This window comes from Drosophila subpulchrella, chromosome X (genome assembly GCF_014743375.2).
Source record: "Drosophila subpulchrella strain 33 F10 #4 breed RU33 chromosome X, RU_Dsub_v1.1 Primary Assembly, whole genome shotgun sequence".
Classification (NCBI taxonomy): domain Eukaryota; kingdom Metazoa; phylum Arthropoda; class Insecta; order Diptera; family Drosophilidae; genus Drosophila; species Drosophila subpulchrella.
The window spans coordinates 16,700,819-16,723,669 of NC_050613.1; the positions used below are offsets into that span (position 1 = coordinate 16,700,819).

Sequence of the window (22,851 nt, forward strand, 5' to 3'; positions counted from 1 at the left end):
AGTACAGAAAAATACGAAACACCTACAGAAGACACAACAAGATGGTCGGAACCTTCACCACAATCAAATTCTATATCTGGACAATCTTTTAAAACTTCAAGCTCAAAGAAATTCCAAATAACTTCGGCGGTAAAAAGTAAACCATCAAAATATTCGACACCTTATATGTCGGTTACAGGAATTGGTCAAACAGCTCGAGAAGAATTTAGCGAACTATTTAAATCAAGTGCAATATCAGCAGGTGTAACAGAAAGTGCATTCGAGCAGTCAACAGTAAAGCAATCAAATCAATACAGTACATCTAGAAGTTCATTTCAGAGTTATAGTACAGAGAAATACCAAAAAGTTTCAGATGAAAAAACAAAACTGCCGGAATCTCCGCCTGAGTCAAGTACAACATCAGGCAGTTCGCTTCAAATTTTGACTACACTTAAAGATCTAGTAACTGAAAATGAAATTAATAAAATATCGGAATCTATGCCTCAATCGAGTACAATATCAAGAACATCATTTGAAATTTCTAGTACAGGAAAATACTCTATTCCACCAGAGGAAGAATCAAAGAAGTTGGAATCTCCGCATCAAACAAGAACATCATCCGGAAGTTTTTTTAAAATTTCGACTTCAGCTAAAGATCAAATAACTCAAGAGGAACTTACTGAAATGTCGCAATCTCTACCTCAATCGAGAACAATATCATTTGAAATGTCTAGTACGGAAAAATACGAAACACCTACAGAAGAAACAGCACGATGGTCGGAACCTTCACCACAATCGAGTTCTATATCAGGACAGTCTTTTAAAACTTCAAGCTCAAAGAAATTCCAAATAACTTCGGCGGTAAAAAGTAAACCATCAAAAAATCCAACATCTAATATGTCGGTTACAGAAATTGGTCAAACAGCTCGATTAGAATTTAGCGAACTATTTAAATCTCAATCCAGTGCAATATCAACAGGTCAGGTTGAACAGTCAAGTATTCCTGCATGTGATTGTACCTGCCAATTAAAGAAGGGAATGGACTCATGCATCTGCGAATGTATTTTTAAAAGCAGCGCTTCGGAAAGCACGAAAGGTATAACAGAAAGTGCATTCGAGCAGTCAACAGTCAACCAATCAAATCAATACAGTACATCTAGCAGTTCATTTCAGATGTATAGTACAGAAAAATACCAAATAGTTTCAGATGAAAAAACAAATCTGCCGGAGTCTCCGCCTGAGTCAAGTGCAACATCAGGCAAATCGCTTCAAATTTTGACTACACTTAAAGATCGAGTAACTGAAAATGATATTAATAAAATATCGGAATCTCTGCCTCAATCGAGTACAATATCAAGAACATCATTTGAAATTTCTAGTACAGGAAAATACTCTATTCCACCAGAGGAAGAATCAGAGAAGTTGGAATCTCCGCATCAAACAAGAACATCATCCGGAAGTTTATTTAAAATTTTGACTTCAGCTAAAGATCAAATAACTCAAGAGGAACTTACTGAAATATCGCAATCTCTACCTCAATCGAGAACAATATCAAGTAGATCATTTGAAATGTCTAGTACGGAAAAATACGAAACACCTACAGAAGAAACAGCACGATGGTCGGAACCTTCACGACAATCAAGTTCTATATCAGGACAGTCTTTTAAAACTTCAAGCTCAAAGAAATTCCAAATAACTTCGGCGGTAAAAAGTAAATCATCAAAATATCCAACACCTAATATGTCGGTTACAGAAATCGGTCAAACAGCTCGAAAAGAATTTAGCGAACTATTTAAATCTCAATCAAGTGCAATATCAACAAGTCAGTTTGAAGAGTCAAGTGTTCCTGCATGTGATTGTACCTGCCAATTAAAGAAGGGAATGGACTCATGCATCTGCGAATGTATTTTTAAAAGCAGCACTTCGGAAAGCACGAAAGGTGTAACAGAAAGTGCGTTCGAGCAGTCAAATGTGAACCAATCAAATCAATACAGTACATCTAGAAGTTCATTTCAGAGTTATAGTACAGAGAAATTCCAAAAAGTTTCAGATGAAAAACTAAAACTGACGGAATCTCCGCCTGAGTCAAGTACAACATCAGGCAGTTCGCTTCAAAATTTGACTACACTTAAAGATCGAGTAACTGAAAATGAAATTAATAAAATATCGGAATTTTTGCCTCAATGGAGTACAATATCAAGTACATCATTTGAAATTTCTAGTACAGGAAAATACTCTATTCCACCAGAGGAAGAATCAAAGAAGTTGGAATCTCCGATTCAATCAGGAACATCATCCGGAAGTTTATTTAAAATTTCGACTGCAGCTAAAGATCGAATAACTCAAGAGGAACTTACTGAAATATCGCAATCTCTACCTCAATCAAGTACAATATCAGGTAAATCATTTGAAATATCTAGTACAGAAAAATACGAAACACCTACAGAAGACACAACAAGATGGTCGGAACCTTCACCACAATCAAATTCTATATCTGGACAGTCTTTTAAAACTTCAAGCTCAAAGAAATTCCAAATAACTTCGGCGGTAAAAAGTAAACCATCAAAATATTCGACACCTTATATGTCGGTTACAGAAATTGGTCAAACAGCTCGAGAAGAATTTAGCGAACTATTTAAATCAAGTCCAATATCAGCAGGTGTAACAGAAAGTGCATTCGAGCAGTCAACAGTAAAGCAATCAAATCAATACAGTACATCTAGAAGTTCATTTCAGAGTTATAGTACAGAGAAATACCAAAAAGTTTCAGATGAAAAAACAAAACTGCCGGAATCTCCGCCTGAGTCAAGTACAACATCAGGCAGTTCGCTTCAAATTTTGACTACACTTAAAGATCTAGTAACTGAAAATGAAATTAATAAAATATCGGAATCTATGCCTCAATCGAGTACAATATCAAGAACATCATTTGAAATTTCTAGTACTGGAAAATACTCTATTCCACCAGAGGAAGAATCAAAGAAGTTGGAATCTCCGCATCAAACAAGAACATCATCCGGAAGTTTTTTTAAAATTTCGACCTCAGCTAAAGATCAAATAACTCAAGAGGAACTTACTGAAATGTCGCAATCTCTACCTCAATCGAGAACAATATCATTTGAAATGTCTAGTACGGAAAAATACGAAACACCTACAGAAGAAACAGCACGATGGTCGGAACCTTCACCACAATCGAGTTCTATATCAGGACAGTCTTTTAAAACTTCAAGCTCAAAGAAATTCCAAATAACTTCGGCGGTAAAAAGTAAACCATCAAAAAATCCAACATCTAATATGTCGGTTACAGAAATTGGTCAAACAGCTCGATTAGAATTTAGCGAACTATTTAAATCTCAATCAAGTGCAATATCAACAGGTCAGGTTGAACAGTCAAGTATTCCTGCATGTGATTGTACCTGCCAATTAAAGAAGGGAATGGACTCATGCATCTGCGAATGTATTTTTAAAAGCAGCACTTCGGAAAGCACGAAAGGTGTAACAGAAAGTGCATTCGAGCAGTCAACAGTCAACCAATCAAATCAATACAGTACATCTAGAAGTTCATTTCCGAGTTATAGTACAGAGAAATACCAAAAAGTTTCAGATGAAAAAACAAAACTGCCGGAATCTCCGCCTGAGTCAAGCACAACATCAGGCAGTTCGCTTCAAAATTTGACTACACTTAAAGATCGAGTAACTGAAAATGAAATTAATAAAATATCGGAATCTCTGCCTCAATCGAGTACAATATCAAGTTCATCATTTGAAATTTCTAGTACAGGAAAATACTCTATTCCACCAGATGAAGAATCAAAGAAGTTGGAATCTCCGATTCAATCAGGAACATCATCCGGAAGTTTATTTAAAATTTCGACTACAGCTAAAGATCGAATAACTCAAGAGAAACTTACTGAAATATCGCAATCTCTACCTCAATCAAGTACAATATCAAGTAAATCATTTGAAATATCTAGTACAGAAAAATACGAAACACCTACAGAAGACACAACAAGATGGTCGGAACCTTCACCACAATCAAATTCTATATCTGGACAGTCTTTTAAAACTTCAAGCTCAAAGAAATTCCAAATAACTTCGGCGGTAAAAAGTAAACCATCAAAATATTCGACACCTTATATGTCGGTTACAGAAATTGGTCAAACAGCTCGAGAAGAATTTAGCGAACTATTTAAATCAAGTGCAATATCAGCAGGTGTAACAGAAAGTGCATTCGAGCAGTCAACAGTAAAGCAATCAAATCAATACAGTACATCTAGAAGTTCATTTCAGAGTTATAGTACAGAGAAATACCAAAAAGTTTCAGATGAAAAAACAAAACTGCCGGAATCTCCGCCTGAGTCAAGTACAACATCAGGCAGTTCGCTTCAAATTTTGACTACACTTAAAGATCTAGTAACTGAAAATGAAATTAATAAAATATCGGAATCTCTGCATCAATCGAGTACAATATCAAGAACATCAATTGAAATTTCTAGTACAGGAAAATACTGTATTCCACCAGAGGAAGGATCAAAGAAGTTGGAATCTACGCTTCAATCAAAAACATCATCCGGAAGTTTATTTAAAATTTCGACTTCAGCTAAAGATCAAATAACTCAAGAGGAACTTACTGAAATGTCGCAATCTCTACCTCAATCGAGAACAATATCATTTGAAATGTCTAGTACGGAAAAATACGATACACCTACAGAAGAAACAGCACGATGGTCGGAACCTTCACCACAATCAAGTTCTATATCAGGACAGTCTTTTAAAACTTCAAGCTCAAAGAAATTCCAAATAACTTCGGCGGTAAAAAGTAAACCATCAAAATATCCAACACCTAATATGTCGGTTACAGAAATTGGTCAAACAGCTCGAAAAGAATTTAGCGAACTATTTAAATCTCAATCAAGTGCAATATCAACAGGTCAGTTTGAACAGTCAAGTGTTCCTGCATGTGATTGTACCTGCCAATTAAAGAAGGGAATGGACTCATGCATCTGCGAATGTATTTTTAAAAGCAGCACTTCGGAAAGCACGAAAGGTGTAACAGAAAGTGCATTCGAGCAGTCAACAGTCAACCAATCAAATCAATACAGTACATCTAGAAGTTCATTTCAGAGTTATAGTACAGAGAAATACCAAAAAGTTTCAGATGAAAAAACAAAACTGCCGGAATCTCCGCCTGAGTCAAGTACAACATCAGGCAGTTCGCTTCAAAATTTGACTACACTTAAAGATCGAGTAACTGAAAGTGAAATTAATAAAATATCGGAATCTCTGCCTCAATCGAGTACAATATCAAGTACATCATTTGTAATTTCTAGTACAGGAAAATACTCTATTACACCAGAGGAAGAATCAAAGAAGTTGGAATCTCCGATTCAATCAGGAACATCATCCGGAAGTTTATTTAAAATTTCGACTACAGCTAAAGATCGAATAACTCAAGAGGAACTTACTGAAATATCGCAATCTCTACCTCAATCAAGTACAATATCAAGTAAATCATTTGAAATATCTAGTACAGAAAAATACGAAACACCTACAGAAGACACAACAAGATGGTCGGAACCTTCACCACAATCGAGTTCTATATCAGGACAGTCTTTTAAAACTTCAAGCTTAAAGAAATTCCAAATAACTTCGGCGGTAAAAAGTAAACCATCAAAATATTCGACACCTTATATGTCGGTTACAGAAATTGGTCAAACAGCTCGAGAAGAATTTAGCGAACTATTTAAATCAAGTGCAATATCAGCAGGTGTAACAGAAAGTGCATTCGAGCAGTCAACAGTAAAGCAATCAAATCAATACAGTACATCTAGAAGTTCATTTCAGAGTTATAGTACAGAGAAATACCAAAAAGTTTCAGATGAAAAAACAAAACTGCCGAAATCTCCGCCTGAGTCAAGTACAACATCAGGCAGTTCACTTCAAGCTTTGACTACACATAAAGATCGAATAACTGAAAATGAAATTAATAAAATACCGGAATCTTTACCTCAATCGAGTACAATATCAAGTACATCATTTGTAATTTCTAGTACAGGAAAATACTCTATTTCACCAGAGGAAGAATCAAAGAAGTTGGAATCTCCGATTCAATCAGGAACATCATCCGGAAGTTTATTTAAATTTTCGACTACAGCTAAAGATCGAATAACTCAAGAGGAACTTACTGAAATATCGCAATCTCTACCTCAATCAAGTACAATATCAAGTAAATCATTTGAAATATCTAGTACAGAAAAATACGAAACACCTACAGAAGACACAACAAGATGGTCGGAACCTTCACCACAATTAAGTTTTATATCAGGACAGTCTTTTAAAACTTCAAGCTCAAAAAAATTCCAAATAACTTCGGCAGTAAAAAGTAAACCATCAAAATATCCGACACCTAATATGTCGGTTTCAGAAATTGGTCAAACAACTCGAAAAGAATTTAGCGAACTATTTAAATCTCAGTCAAGTGCAATATCAACAAGTCAGTTTGAAGAGTCAAGTGTTCCCGCATGTGATTGCACCTGCCAATTAAAGAAGGGAATGGACTCATGCATCTGCGAATGTATTTTTAAAAGCAGCACTTCGGAAAGCACGAAAGGTGTAACAGAAAGTGCATTCGAGCAGTCAACAGTTAACCAATCAAATCAATACAGTACATCTAGAAGTTCATTTCAGAGTTATAGTACAGAGAAATACCAAAAAGTTTCAGATGAAAAAACAAAACTGCCGGAATCTCCGCCTGAGTCAAGTACAACATCAGGCAGTTCGCTTCAAATTTGGACTACACTTAAAGATCGAATATCTGAACATGAAATTAATAAAATACCGGAATCTCTACCTCAATCGAGTACAATATCAAGTACATCATTTGTAATTTCTAGTACAGGAAAATACACTATTCCACCAGGGGAACTATTTAAATCAAGTTCAATATCAGCAGGTGTAACAGAAAGTGCATTCGAGCAGTCAACAGTCAACCAATCAAATCAATACAGTACATCTAGAAGTTCATTTCAGAGTTATAGTACAGAGAAATACCAAATAGTTTCAGATGAAAAAACAAAACTGCCGGAATCTCCGCCTGAGTCAATTACAACATCAGGCAGTTCGCTTCAAATTTTTACTACTTTTAAAGATCTAGTAACTGAAAATGAAATTAATAATATATCGGAATCTCTGCCTCAATCGAGTACAATATCAAGAACATCATTTGAAATTTCTAGTACAGGAAAATACTCTATTCCACCAGAGGAAGAATCAAAGAAGTTGGAATCTCCGCTTCAATCAAGAACATCATCCGGAAGTTTATTTAAAATTTCGACTTCAGTTAAAGATCGAATAACTCAAGAGGAACTTACTGAAATATCGCAATCTCTACCTCAATCGAGAACAATATCAAGTAGATCATTTAAAATTTCTAGTACGGAAAATTACGAATCACCTACAGAAGAAACAGCACGATGGTCGGAACCTTCACCACAATCAAGTTCTATATCAGGACAGTCTTTTAAAACTTCAAGCTCAAAGAAATTCCAAATAACGTCGGCGGTAAAAAGTAAACCATCAAAATATTCAACACCTAATATGTCGGTTACAGAAATTGGTCAAACAGCTCGAAAAGAATTTAGCGAACTATTTAAATCTCAATCAAGTGCAATATCAACAGGTCAGTTTGAACAGTCAAGTGTTCCTGCATGTGATTGTACCTGCCAATTAACGAAGGGAATGGACTCATGCATCTGCGAATGTATTTTTAAAAGCAGCACTTCGGAAAGCACGAAAGGTGTAACAGAAAGTGCATTCGAGCAGTCAACAGTCAACCAATCAAATCAATACAGTACATCTAGAAGTTCATTTCAGAGTTATAGTACAGAGAAATACCAAAAAGTTTCAGATGAAAAAACAAAACTGCCGGAATCTCCGCCTGAGTCAAGTACAACATCAGGCAGTTCGCTTCAAAATTTGACTACACTTAAAGATCGAGTAACTGAAAGTGAAATTAATAAAATATCGGAATCTCTGCCTCAATCGAGTACAATATCAAGTACATCATTTGTAATTTCTAGTACAGGAAAATACTCTATTACACCAGAGGAAGAATCAAAGAAGTTGGAATCTCCGATTCAATCAGGAACATCATCCGGAAGTTTATTTAAAATTTCGACTACAGCTAAAGATCGAATAACTCAAGAGGAACTTACTGAAATATCGCAATCTCTACCTCAATCAAGTACAATATCAAGTAAATCATTTGAAATATCTAGTACAGAAAAATACGAAACACCTATAGAAGACACAACAAGATGGTCGGAACCTTCACCACAATTAAGTTTTATATCTGGACAGTCTTTTAAAACTTCAAGCTCAAAGAAATTCCAAATAACTTCGGCGGTAAAAAGTAAACCATCAAAATATTCGACACCTTATATGTCGGTTACAGAAATTGGTCAAACAGCTCGAGAAGAATTTAGCGAACTATTTAAATCAAGTGCAATATCAGCAGGTGTAACAGAAAGTGCATTCGAGCAGTCAACAGTAAAGCAATCAAATCAATACAGTACATCTAGAAGTTCATTTCAGAGTTATAGTACAGAGAAATACCAAAAAGTTTCAGATGAAAAAACAAAACTGCCGGAATCTCCGCCTGAGTCAAGTACAACATCAGGCAGTTCGCTTCAAATTTTGACTACACTTAAAGATCTAGTAACTGAAAATGAAATTAATAAAATATCGGAATCTCTGCCTCAATCGAGTACAATATCAAGAACATCATTTGTAATTTCTAGTACAGGAAAATACTCTATTCCACCAGAGGAAGGATCAAAGAAGTTGGAATCTCCGCTTCAATCAAGAACATCATCCGGAAGTTTATTTAAAATTTCGACTTCAGCTAAAGATCAAATAACTCAAGAGGAACTTACTGAAATGTCGCAATCTCTACCTCAATCGAGAACAATATCATTTGAAATGTCTAGTACGGAAAAATACGAAACACCTACAGAAGAAACAGCACGATGGTCGGAACCTTCACCACAATCAAGTTCTATATCAGGACAGTCTTTTAAAACTTCAAGCTCAAAGAAATTACAAATAACTTCGGCGGTAAAAAGTAAACCATCAAAATATCCAACACCTAATATGTCGGTTACAGAAATTGGTCAAACAGCTCGAAAAGAATTTAGCGAACTATTTATATCTCAATCAAGTGCAATATCAACAGGTCAGTTTGAACAGTCAAGTGTTCCTGCATGTGATTGTACCTGCCAATTAAAGAAGGGAATGGACTCATGCATCTGCGAATGTATTTTTAAAAGCAGCACTTTGGAAAGCACGAAAGGTGTAACAGAAAGTGCATTCGAGCAGTCAACAGTCAACCAATCAAATCAATACAGTGCATCTAGAAGTTCATTTCAGAGTTATAATACAGAGAAATACCAAAAAGTTTCAGATGAAAAAGCAAAACTGCCGGAATCTCCGCCTGAGTCAAGTACAACATCAGGCAGTTCACTTCAAGCTTTGACTACACATAAAGATCGAATAACTGAAAATGAAATTAATAAAATACCGGAATCTTTACCTCAATCGAGTACAATATCAAGTACATCATTTGTAATTTCTAGTACAGGAAAATACTCTATTTCACCAGAGGAAGAATCAAAGAAGTTGGAATCTCCGATTCAATCAGGAACATCATCCGGAAGTTTATTTAAATTTTCGACTACAGCTAAAGATCGAATAACTCAAGAGGAACTTACTGAAATATCGCAATCTCTACCTCAATCAAGTACAATATCAAGTAAATCATTTGAAATATCTAGTACAGAAAAATACGAAACACCTACAGAAGACACAACAAGATGGTCGGAACCTTCACCACAATTAAGTTTTATATCAGGACAGTCTTTTAAAACTTCAAGCTCAAAAAAATTCCAAATAACTTCGGCAGTAAAAAGTAAACCATCAAAATATCCGACACCTAATATGTCGGTTTCAGAAATTGGTCAAACAACTCGAAAAGAATTTAGCGAACTATTTAAATCTCAGTCAAGTGCAATATCAACAAGTCAGTTTGAAGAGTCAAGTGTTCCCGCATGTGATTGCACCTGCCAATTAAAGAAGGGAATGGACTCATGCATCTGCGAATGTATTTTTAAAAGCAGCACTTCGGAAAGCACGAAAGGTGTAACAGAAAGTGCATTCGAGCAGTCAACAGTCAACCAATCAAATCAATACAGTACATCTAGAAGTTCATTTCAGAGTTATAGTACAGAGAAATACCAAAAAGTTTCAGATGAAAAAACAAAACTGCCGGAATCTCCGCCTGAGTCAAGTACAACATCAGGCAGTTCGCTTCAAATTTGGACTACACTTAAAGATCGAATATCTGAACATGAAATTAATAAAATACCGGAATCTCTACCTCAATCGAGTACAATATCAAGTACATCATTTGTAATTTCTAGTACAGGAAAATACACTATTCCACCAGGGGAACTATTTAAATCAAGTTCAATATCAGCAGATGTAACAGAAAGTGCATTCGAGCAGTCAACAGTCAACCAATCAAATCAATACAGTACATCTAGAAGTTCATTTCAGAGTTATAGTACAGAGAAATTCCAAAAAGTTTCAGATGAAAAACTAAAACTGCCGGAATCTCCGCCTGAGTCAAGTACAACATCAGGCAGTTCGCTTCAAAATTTGACTATACTTAAAGATCGAGTAACTGAAAATGAAATTAATAAAATATCGGAATCTCTGCCTCAATCGAGTACAATATCAAGTACCTCATTTGAAATTTCTAGTACAGGAAAATACTCTATTCCACCAGAGGAAGAATCAAAGAAGTTGGAATCTCCGATTCAATCAGGAACATCATCCGGAAGTTTATTTAAAATTTCGACTGCAGCTAAAGATCGAATAACTCAAGAGGAACTTACTGAAATATCGCAATCTCTACCTCAATCAAGTACAATATCAAGTAAATCATTTGAAATATCTAGTACAGAAAAATACGAAACACCTACAGAAGACACAACAAGATGGTCGGAACCTTCACCACAATTAAGTTTTATATCAGGACAGTCTTTTAAAACTTCAAGCTCAAAAAAATTCCAAATAACTTCGGCAGTAAAAAGTAAACCATTAAAATATCCGACACCTAATATGTCGGATACAGAAATTGGTCAAACAGCTCGAAAAGAATTTAGCGAACTATTTAAGTCTCAATCAAGTGCAATATCAACAGGTCAGTCTGAACAGTCAAGTGTTCCTGCATGTGATTGTACCTGCCAATTAAAGAAGGGAACGGACTCATGCATCTGCGAATGTATTTTGAAAAGCAGCACTTCGGAAAGCACGAAAGGTGTAACAGAAAGTGCATTTGAGCAGTCAACAGTAAACAAATCAAATCGACACAGTACATCTAGAAGTTCATTTCAGAGTTATAGTACAGAGAAATACCAAAAAGTTTCAGATGAAAAAACAAAACTGCCGGAATCTCCGCCTGAGTCAAGTACAACATCAGGCAGTTCGCTTCAAATTTGGACTACACTTAAAGATCGAATATCTGAACATGAAATTAATAAAATACCGGAATCTCTACCTCAATCGAGTACAATATCAAGTACATCATTTGTAATTTCTAGTACAGGAAAATACACTATTCCACCAGGGGAACTATTTAAATCAAGTTCAATATCAGCAGATGTAACAGAAAGTGCATTCGAGCAGTCAACAGTCAACCAATCAAATCAATACAGTACATCTAGAAGTTCATTTCAGAGTTATAGTACAGAGAAATTCCAAAAAGTTTCAGATGAAAAACTAAAACTGCCGGAATCTCCGCCTGAGTCAAGTACAACATCAGGCAGTTCGCTTCAAAATTTGACTATACTTAAAGATCGAGTAACTGAAAATGAAATTAATAAAATATCGGAATCTCTGCCTCAATCGAGTACAATATCAAGTACCTCATTTGAAATTTCTAGTACAGGAAAATACTCTATTCCACCAGAGGAAGAATCAAAGAAGTTGGAATCTCCGATTCAATCAGGAACATCATCCGGAAGTTTATTTAAATTTTCGACTTCAGCTAAAGATCGAATAACTCAAGAGAAACTTACTGAAATATCGCAATCTCTACCTCAATCGAGAACAATATCAAGTAGATCATTTGAAATTTCTAGTACCGTAAATTACGAAACATCTACAGAAGAAACAGCACGATGGTCGGAACCTTCACCACAATCAAGTTCTATATCAGGACAGTCTTTTAAAACTTCAAGCTCAAAGAAATTCCAAATAACTTCGGCGGTAAAAAGTATACCATCAAATTATTCAACACCTAATATGTCGGTTTCAGAAATTGGTCAAACAGCTCGAAAAGAATTTAGCGAACTATTTAAATCTCAATCAAGTGCAATATCAACAGGTCAGGTTGAACACTCAAGTGTTCCTGCATGCGATTGTACCTGCCAATTAACGAAGGGAATGGACTCATGCATCTGCGAATGTATTTTTAAAAGCAGCACTTCGGAAAGCACGAAAGGTGTAACAGAAAGTGCATTCGAGCAGTTAACAGTCAACCAATCAAATCAATACAGTACATCTAGAAGTTCATTTCAGAGTTATAGTACAGAGAAATACCAAAAAGTTTCAGATGAAAAAACAATACTGCCGGAATCTCCGCCTGAGTCAAGTACAACATCAGGCAGTTCGCTTCAAATTTTGACTACACTTAAAGATCGAGTAACTGGAAATGAAACTAATAAAATCTCGGAATATCTGCCTCAATCGAGTACAATATCAAGTAAATCATTTGAAATTTCTAGTACAGGAAAATACTCTATTCCACCAGAGGAAGAATCAAAGAAGTTGGAATCTCCGCTTCAGTCAAGAACATCATCCGGAAGTTTATTTAAAATTTCGACTTCAGCTAAAGATCGAATAACTCAAGAGGTTCTTACTGAAATATCGCAATCTCTACCTCAATCGAGAACAATATCAAGTCGATCATTTGAAATTTCCAGTACGGAAAATTACGAAATACCCACAGAAAAAACAGCAAGATGGTCGGAGCCTTCACCACAATTAAGTTCAATATCAGGACAGTCTTTTAAAACTTCAAGCTTAAAGAAATTCCAAATAACTTCGGCGGTAAAAAGTAAACCATCAAAATATTCAACACCTAATATGTCGGTTACAGAAATTCGTCAAACAGCTCGAAAAGAATTTAGCGAACTATTTGAATCTCCATCAAGTGCAATATCAACAGGTCAGGTTGAACAGTCAAGTGTTCATGCATGTGATTGTACCTGCCAATTAAATAAGGGAATGGACTCATGCATCTGCGAATGTATTTTTAAAAGCAGCACTTCGGACAGCACGAAAGGTGTAACAGAAAGTGCATTCGAGCAGTCAACAGTAAACAAATCAAATCGACACAGTACATCTAGAAGTTCATTTCAGAGTTATAGTACAGAAAAATACCAAAAAGTTTCAGATGAAAAAACAAAACTGCCGGAATCTCCGCCTGAGTCAATTACAACATCAGGCAGTTCGCTTCAAATTTTGACTACACTTAAAGATCTAGTAACTGGAAATGAAATTAATAAAATATCGGAATCTCTGCCTCAATCGAGTACAATATCAAGAACATCATTTGAAATTTCTAGTACAGGAAAATACTCTATTCCACCAGAGGAAAAATCAAAGAAGTTGGAATCTCCGCTTCAATCTAGAACATCATCCGGAAGTTTATTTAAAATTTCGACTTCAGCTAAAGATCGAATAACTCAAGAGGTTCTTACTGAAATATCGCAATCTCTACCTCAATCGAGAACAATATCAAGTAGATCATTTAAAATTTCTAGTACGGAAAATTACGAATCACCTACAGAAGAAACAGCACGATGGTCGGAACCTTCACCACAATCAAGTTCTATATCAGGACAGTCTTTTAAAACTTCAAGCTCAAAAAAATATATGTCGGTTACAGAAATTGGTCAAACAGCTCGAGAAGAATTTAGCGAATTATTTGAATCTCCATCAAGTGCAATATCAACAGGTCAGGTTGAACAGTCAAGTCTTCCTGCATGTGATTGTACCTGCCAATTAACGAAGGGAATGGACTCATGCATCTGCGAATGTAATTTTAAAAGCAGCACTTCGGAAAGCACGAAAGGTGTAACAGAAAGTGCATTTGAGCAGTCAACAGTAAACCAATCAAATCAATACAGTACATCTAGAAGTTCATTTCAGAGTTATAGTACAGAGAAATACCAAAAAGTTTCAGATGAAAAAACAAAACTGCCGGAATCTCCGCCCGAGTCAAGTACAACATCAGGCAGTTCGCTTCAAATTTTGACTACACTTAAAGATCGAGTAACTGGAAATGAAACTAATGAAATCTCGGAATCTCTGCCTCAATCGAGTACAATATCAAGTACATCATTTGTAATTTCTAGTACAGGAAAATACTCTATTCCACCAGAGGAAGAATCAAAGAAGTTGGAATCTCCGCTTCAGTCAAGAACATCATCCGGAAGTTTATTTAAAATTTCGACTTCAGCTAAAGATCGAATAACTCAAGAGGTTCTTACTGAAATATCGCACTCTCTACCTCAATCGAGAACAATATCAAGTAGATCATTTGAAATTTCCAGTACGGAAAATTACGAAACACCCACAGAAAAAACAGCAAGATGGTCGGAGCCTTCACCACAATTAAGTTCAATATCAGGACAGTCTTTTAAAACTTCAAGCTTAAAGAAATTCCAAATAACTTCGGCGGTAAAAAGTAAACCATCAAAATATTCAACACCTAATATGTCGGTTACAGAAATTCGTCAAACAGCTCGAAAAGAATTTAGCGAACTATTTGAATCTCCATCAAGTGCAATATCAACAGGTCAGGTTGAACAGTCAAGTGTTCATGCATGTGATTGTACCTGCCAATTAAATAAGGGAATGGACTCATGCATCTGCGAATGTATTTTTAAAAGCAGCACTTCGGAAAGCACGAAAGGTGTAACAGAAAGTGCATTCGAGCAGTCAACAGTAAACAAATCAAATCGACACAGTACATCTAGAAGTTTACTTCAGAGTTATAGTACAGAGAAATACCAAAAAATTTCAGATGACAAAACAAAACTGCCGGAATCTCCGCCTGAGTCAAGTACAACATCAGGCAGTTCGCTTCAAATTTTGACTACACTTAAAGATCGAGTAACTGGAAATGAAACTAATGAAATCTCGGAATCTCTGCCTCAATCGAGTACAATATCAAGTACATCATTTGTAATTTCTAGTACAGGAAAATACTCTATTCCACCAGAGGAAGAATCAAAGAAGTTGGAATCTCCGATTCAATCAGGAACATCATCCGGAAGTTTATTTAAAATTTCGACTACAGCTAAAGATCGAATAACTCAAGAGGAACTTACTGAAAAATCGCAATCTAAACCTCAATCGAGAACAACATCAAGTAGATCATTTGAAATGTCTAGTACGGTAAAATACGAATCACCTACAGAAGAAACAGCACGATGGTCGGAACCTTCACGACAATCAAGTTCTATATCAGGACAGTCTTTTAAAACTTCAAGCTCAAAAAAATATATGTCGGTTACAGAAATTGGTCAAACAGCTCGAGAAGAATTTAGCGAATTATTTGAATCTCCATCAAGTGCAATATCAACAGGTCAGGTTGAACAGTCAAGTCTTCCTGCATGTGATTGTACCTGCCAATTAACGAAGGGAATGGACTCATGCATCTGCGAATGTATTTTTAAAAGCAGCACTTCGGAAAGCGCGAAAGGTGTAACAGAAAGTGCATTCGAGCAGTCAACAGTCAACCAATCAAAACAATACAGTACATCTAGAAGTTCATTTCAGAGTTATAGTACAGAGAAATACCAAAAAGTTTCAGATGAAAAAACAAAACTGCCGGAATCTCCGCCCGAGTCAAGTACAACATCAGGCAGTTCGCTTCAAATTTTGACTACACTTAAAGATCGAGTAACTGGAAATGAAACTAATGAAATCTCGGAATCTCTGCCTCATTCGAGTACAATATCAAGTACATCATTTGTAATTTCTAGTACAGGAAAATACTCTATTCCACCAGAGGACGAATCAAGGAAGTTGGAATCTCCGAGTCAATCAAGAACAACATACGGAAGTTTATTTAAAATTTCGACTACAGCAAAAGATCGAATAACTCAAGAGGAACTTACTGAAATATCGCAATCTCTACCTCAATCAAGTACAATATCAAGTAGATCACTTGAAATGTCTAGTACGGAAAAATACGAAACACCTACAGAAGACACAACAAGATGGTCGGAGCCTTCACCACAATTAAGTTCAATAGCAGGACAGTCCTTTAAAACTTCAAGCTTAAAGAAATTCCAAATAACTTCGGCAGTAAAAAGTAAACCAACAAAATATTCAACACCTAATATGTCGGTTACAGAAATTCGTCAAACAGCTCGAAAAGAATTTAGCGAACTATTTGAATCTCCATCAAGTGCAATATCAACAGGTCAGTTTGAACAGTCAAGTGTTCCTGCATGTGATTGTACCTGCCAATTAACGAAGGGAATGGACTCATGCATCTGCGAATGTATTTTTAAAAGCAGCACTTCGGAAAGCACGAAAGGTGTAACAGAAAGTGCATTCGAGCAGTCAACAGTCAACCAATCAAAACAATACAGTACATCTAGAAGTTCATTTCAGAGTTATAGTACAGAGAAATACCAAAAAGTTTCAGATGAAAAAACAAAACTGCCGGAATCTCCGCCTGAGTCAAGTACAACATCAGGCAGTTCGCTTCAAATTTTGACTACACTTAAAGATCGAGTAACTGGAAATGAAACTAATAAAATCTCGGAATCTCTGCCTCAATCGAGTACAATATCAAGTAAATCATTTGAAATTTCTAGTACAGGAAAATACTCTATTCCACCAGAGGAAGAATCAATGAAGTTGGAATCTCCGCTTCAGTCAAGAACATCATCCGGAAGTTTATTTAAAATTTCGACTTCAGCTAAAGATCAAATAACTCAAGAGGAACTAACTGAAATATCGCAATCTCTTACTCAATCGAGCACAATATCAAGTAGATCATTTAAAAAGTCTAGTACGGAAAAATACGAAATACCTACAGAAGAAACAGCACGATGGTCGGAACCTTCACGACAATCAAGTTCTATATCAGGACAGTCTTTTAAAACTTTAAGCTCAAAGAAACTCCAAATAACTTCGGCGATAAAAAGTAAACCATCAAAATATCCAACACCTAATCTGTCGGTTTCAGAAATTGGTCAAACAGCTCGAAAAGAATTAAGCGAATTATTGAAATCTCAATCAAGTACAATATCAACAGATCAGTTTGAACTTTCAAGTGTTCCTGCGTGTGATTGTAGTTGCAAATTGAATAAGGGAAAAGACTCATGCATCTGCGAATGTATTTTTAGAAGCAGCAATTCAGAAAGCACCATATATGTAACAGGAAAAGCATCCAACCAGTCAGGAGTCACCAAGTCAAATCGAATTTCGGAATCTCTACCGCAATCAAGCACAATTTATTTTAAGTCTCTACCCCTATCCAGTACAATATCCAGTAGTTATTTTCAAGCATCGAGTACAGAAAAATACGCAACAACTCAAGAGATAAAGTCTACATTTTCGGAATCTCAACCGCGATCAAGTACAACATTATTGGAATCATCACCTCAATCGCCTACAATATCGAGTACTTCAGTTCAAATGTCCAGTACCGAAAAGGAAGAGAGAACTACTGAGGAAAAATCAACATTTTCGAAATCTCTACCGCAATCAAGCACAACGGTTTCAAAGTCTTTTCCTCAATTGAGTACAATATCCAACAGTTTATTTCACACATCGAGTACAGAAAAATACGCAACAACTCCAGAGGAAATGTCTACATTTTCGGAATCTCAACCGCAAACAACATTATTGGAATTATCACCTCAATCGCCTACAACATCCAGTACTTCAGTTCAAATGTCCAGTACCAAAAAGGAAGAGAGAACTACAGAGGAAAAAACTACATTTTCGGAATCTCAACCGCAATCAAGTACTACATTATTGGAATCATCACCTCAAACGCCTACAATATCCAGTATTTCAGTTCAAATGTCCAGTACTGAAAAGGAAGAGAGAACTACAGAGGAAAAATCTACATATTCGGAATCTCGACCGCAATCAAGCACAACTGTTTCAAAATCTTTTCCTCAACTGAGTACAATATTCAGTAGTTATTTTCAAACATCGGGTACGGAAAAATACGCAACAATTCCAGAGGAAAAGTCTACATTTTCTAAATCTCAACCGCAATCAAGTACAACATTATTGGAATCATCACCTCAATCGCCTACAATATCCAGTACTTCAGTTCAAATGTCCAGTACTGAAAAGGAAGAGAGAACTACAGATGAAAAATCTACATTTTCGGAATCTGAGCCGCAATCAAGCACAACTGTTTCAAAATCGTTTCCTCAATTGAGTACAATATCCAGTATTTATTTTCAAACATCGAGTACAGAAAAATATGAAACAACTCCAGAGGAAAAATCTACATTTTCGGAATCTCAACCGCAAACAACATTATTGGAATCATCATCTCAATCGCCTACAACATCCAGTACTTCCGTTCAAATGTCCAGTACCGAAAAGGAAGAGAGAACTACAGAGGAAAAATCTACATTTTCGGAATCTCAACCGCAATCAAGTACAACATTATTGGAATCATCACCTCATTCGCCTACAATATCCAGTACTTCAGTTCAAATGTCCAGTACCGAAAAGGAAGAGAGAACTACAGAGGAAAAATCTACAGTTTCGGAATCTGAACGACAATCAAGCACAACTGTTTCAAAATCTTTTCCTCAATTGAGTACACTAGCCAGTAGTTATTTTCAAGCATCGAGTACAGAACAATACGAAAAAACTCCAGAGGAAAAGTCTACATTTTCGGAATCTCAACCGCAAACAACATTATTGGAATCATCACCTCAAACGCCTGCAATATCCAGTACTTCAGTTCAAATGTCCAGTACTGAAAAGGAAGAGAGAACTACAGAGGAAAAATCTACATTTTCTGAATCTCAACCGCAATCAAGCACAACTGTTTCAAAATCTTTTCCTCAATTGAGTACAATATCCAGTAGTTATTTTCAAACATCGAGTACGGAAAAATACGCAACAACTCCAGAGGAAAAGGCTACATTTTCGGAATCTCAACCGCAAACAACATTATTGGAATCATCACCTCAATCGCCTACAATATCCAGTACTTCAGTTCAAATGTCCAGTACCGAAAAGGAAGAGAGAACTACAGAGGGAATGTCTACATTTTCGGAATCTCAAACGCAATCAAGTACATCATTATTGGAATCAGCACCTCAATCGCCTACAATATCCAGTACTTCAGTTCAAATGTCCAGTACCGAAAAGGAAGAGAGAACTACAGAGGAAATATCTACATTTTCGGAATCTCAACCGCAATCGAGTCCAACATTATTGAAATCATCACCTCAATCGCCTACAAAATCCAGTACTTCAGTTCAAAAGACCAGTACCGAAAAGGAAGAGAGAACTACAGAGGAAAAGTCTTCATTTTCGGAATCTCAAACACAACCAAATACAACATTATTGGAATCATTACCTCAATCGCCAACAATATCCAGTACTTCAGTTCACATGTCCAGTACCGAGAAGGAAGAGAGAACTACAGAGGAAATGTCTAAATTTTCGGAATCTCAAACGCAATCAAGTACATCATTATTGGAATCGCCTACAATATCCAGTACTTCAGTTCAAATGTCCAGTACCGAAAAGGAAGAGAGAACTACAGAGGAAAAATCTACATTTTCGGAATCTGAACCGCAATCAAGTACAACATTATTTGTATCATCACCTCAATCGCCAACAATATCCGTTGCAATGTCCAGTACCGAAAAGGAAGAGAGAACTACAGAGGAAAAATCTACATTATCGGAATCTCAACAGCAATTAAGCACAACTGTTTCAAAGTCCTTTCTTCAATTGAGTACAATATCCAGTAGATATTTTCAAACATCGAGTACAGAAAAATACGCAACAACTCCAGAGGAAAAGTCTTCATTTTCGGAATCTCTACCGCAATCAAGTTCAACATTATTGGAATCATCACTTCAACCGCCTACAATATCCAGTAGTTCGGTTCAAATGTCCAGTACCGAAAAGGAAGAGAGAAGTACAGAGGAAAAATTTACATTTTCGGAATCTCAACCGCAATCAAGTACAACATTATTTGAATCATCACCTCAATCGCCTACACTATCCAGTAGTTCAGTTCAAATGTCGAGTACCGAAAAGGAAGAGAGAACTACAGAGGAAAAATCTACATTATCGGAATCTCAACAGCAATTAAGCACAACTGTTTCAAAGTCCTTTCCTCAATTGAGTACAATATCCAGTAGATATTTTCAAACATCGAGTACAGAAAAATACGCAACAACTCCAGAGGAAAAGTCTTCATTTTCGGAATCTCTACCGCAATCAAGTTCAACATTATTGGAATCATCACCTCAATCGCCTACAATATCCAGTACTTCAGTTCAAATGTCCAGTACCGAAAAGGAAGAGAGAACTACAGAGGAAATGTCTAAATTTTCGGAATCTCAAACGCAATCAAGTACATCATTATTGGAATCAGCACCTCAATCGCCTACAATATCCAGTACTTCAGTTCAAATGTCCAGTACCGAAAAGGAAGAGAGATCTACAGAGGAAAAATCTACATTTTCGGAATCTCAACCGCAATCAAGTACAACATTATTTGAATCATCACCTCAATCGCCAACAATATCCAGTACTTCCGTTCAAATGTCCAGTACCGAAAAGGAAGAGAGAACTACAGAGGAAAAATCTACATTATCGGAATCTCAACAGCAATTTAGCACAACTGTTTCAAAGTCCTTTCCTCAATTGAGTACAATATCCAGTAGATATTTTCAAACATCGAGTACAGAAAAATACGCAACAACTCCAGAGGAAAAGTCTTCATTTTCGGAATCTCTACCGCAATCAAGTTCAACATTATTGGAATCATCACTTCAATCGCCTACAATATCCAGTAGTTCAGTTCAAATGTCCAGTACCGAAAAGGAAGAGAGAACTACAGAGGAAAAATCTACATTTTCGGAATCTCAACCGCAATCAAGTACAACATTATTTGAATCATCACCTCAATCGCCTACACTATCCAGTAGTTCAGTTCAAATGTCCAGTACCGAAAAGGAAGAGAGAACTACAGAGGAAAAATCTACATTTTCGGAATCTCAACCGCAATCAAGTACAACATTATTTGAATCATCATCTCAATCGCCTATAATATCCAGTACTTCCGTTCAAATGTCCAGTACCGAAAAGGAAGAGAGAACTACAGAGGAAAAATCTACATTGTCGGAATCTCAACCGCAATCAAGTACAACATTATTGGAATCATCACCTCAAACGCCTGCAATATCCAGTACTTCAGTTCAAATGTCCAGTACTGAAAAGGAAGAGAGAACTACAGAGGAAAAATCTACATTTTCTGAATCTCAACCGCAATCAAGCACAACTGTTTCAAAATCTTTTCCTCAATTGAGTACAATATCCAGTAGTTATTTTCAAACATCGAGTACAGAAAAATACGCAACAACTCCAGAGGAAAAGTCTACATTTTCGGAATCTCAACCGCAAACAACATTATTGGAATCATCACCTCAATCGCCTACAATATCCAGTACTTCAGTTCAAATGTCCAGTACCGAAAAGGAAGAGAGAACTACAGAGGAAAAATCTAAATTTTCGGAATCTCTACCGCAATCAAGTACAACATTATTGGAATCATCACCTCAATCGCCTACAATATCCAGTACTTCAGTTCAAATGTCCAGTACCGAAAAGGAAGAGAGAACTACAGAGGAAATATCTACATTTTCGGAATCTCAACCGCAATCGAGTCCAACATTATTGAAATCATCACCTCAATCGCCTACAATATCCAGTACTTCAGTTCAAAAGACCAGTACCGAAAAGGAAGAGAGAACTACAGAGGAAAAGTCTTCATTTTCGGAATCTCAAACACAACCAAATGCAACATTATTGGAATCATCACCTCAATCGCCTACAATATCCAGTACTTCAGTTCAAATGTCCAGTACCGAAAAGGAAGAGAGAACTACAGAGGAAAAATCTAAATTTTCGGAATCTCTACCGCAATCAAGTACAACATTATTGGAATCATCACCTCAATCGCCTACAATATCCAGTACTTCAGTTCAAATGTCCAGTACCGAAAAGGAAGAGAGAACTACAGAGGAAATATCTACATTTTCGGAATCTCAACCGCAATCCAGTCCAACATTATTGAAATCATCACCTCAATCGCCTACAATATCCAGTACTTCAGTTCAAATGTCCAGTACCGAAAAGGAAGAGAGAACTACAGAGGAAAAATCTAAATTTTCGGAATCTCTACCGCAATCAAGTACAACATTATTGGAATCATCACCTCAATCGCCTACAATATCCAGTACTTCAGTTCAAATGTCCAGTACCGAAAAGGAAGAGAGAACTACAGAGGAAAAATCTACATTATCGGAATCTCAACAGCAATTAAGCACAACTGTTTCAAAGTCCTTTCTTCAATTGAGTACAATATCCAGTAGATATTTTCAAACATCGAGTACAGAAAAATACGCAACAACTGCAGAGGAAAAGTCTTCATTTTCGGAATCTCTACCGCAATCAAGTTCAACATTATTGGAATCATCACTTCAATCGCCTACAATATCCAGTAGT

General features: G+C 36.3%; 1 protein-coding gene across 1 annotated transcript in view; it reads left to right on the forward strand.

The window, feature by feature from the left end:
• The window catches only part of LOC119555891 (uncharacterized threonine-rich GPI-anchored glycoprotein PJ4664.02-like), a gene marked incomplete at its 3' end in the record, with an annotated part of 54,720 nt that overhangs the window by 8,451 nt on the left and 23,418 nt on the right, over window positions 1-22,851 (forward strand). Inside the window, exons 7-16 of the mRNA XM_037867555.1 lie at window positions 179-1,367; window positions 1,458-12,866; window positions 13,668-14,539; window positions 15,131-16,426; window positions 18,857-18,980; window positions 19,053-19,059; window positions 20,857-20,925; window positions 21,817-21,876; window positions 22,213-22,272; window positions 22,489-22,536. Of these exons, the coding sequence (XP_037723483.1) occupies window positions 179-1,367; window positions 1,458-12,866; window positions 13,668-14,539; window positions 15,131-16,426; window positions 18,857-18,980; window positions 19,053-19,059; window positions 20,857-20,925; window positions 21,817-21,876; window positions 22,213-22,272; window positions 22,489-22,536 (15,134 nt within the window). The remainder of the gene's footprint in view (window positions 1-178; window positions 1,368-1,457; window positions 12,867-13,667; window positions 14,540-15,130; window positions 16,427-18,856; window positions 18,981-19,052; window positions 19,060-20,856; window positions 20,926-21,816; window positions 21,877-22,212; window positions 22,273-22,488; window positions 22,537-22,851) is intronic.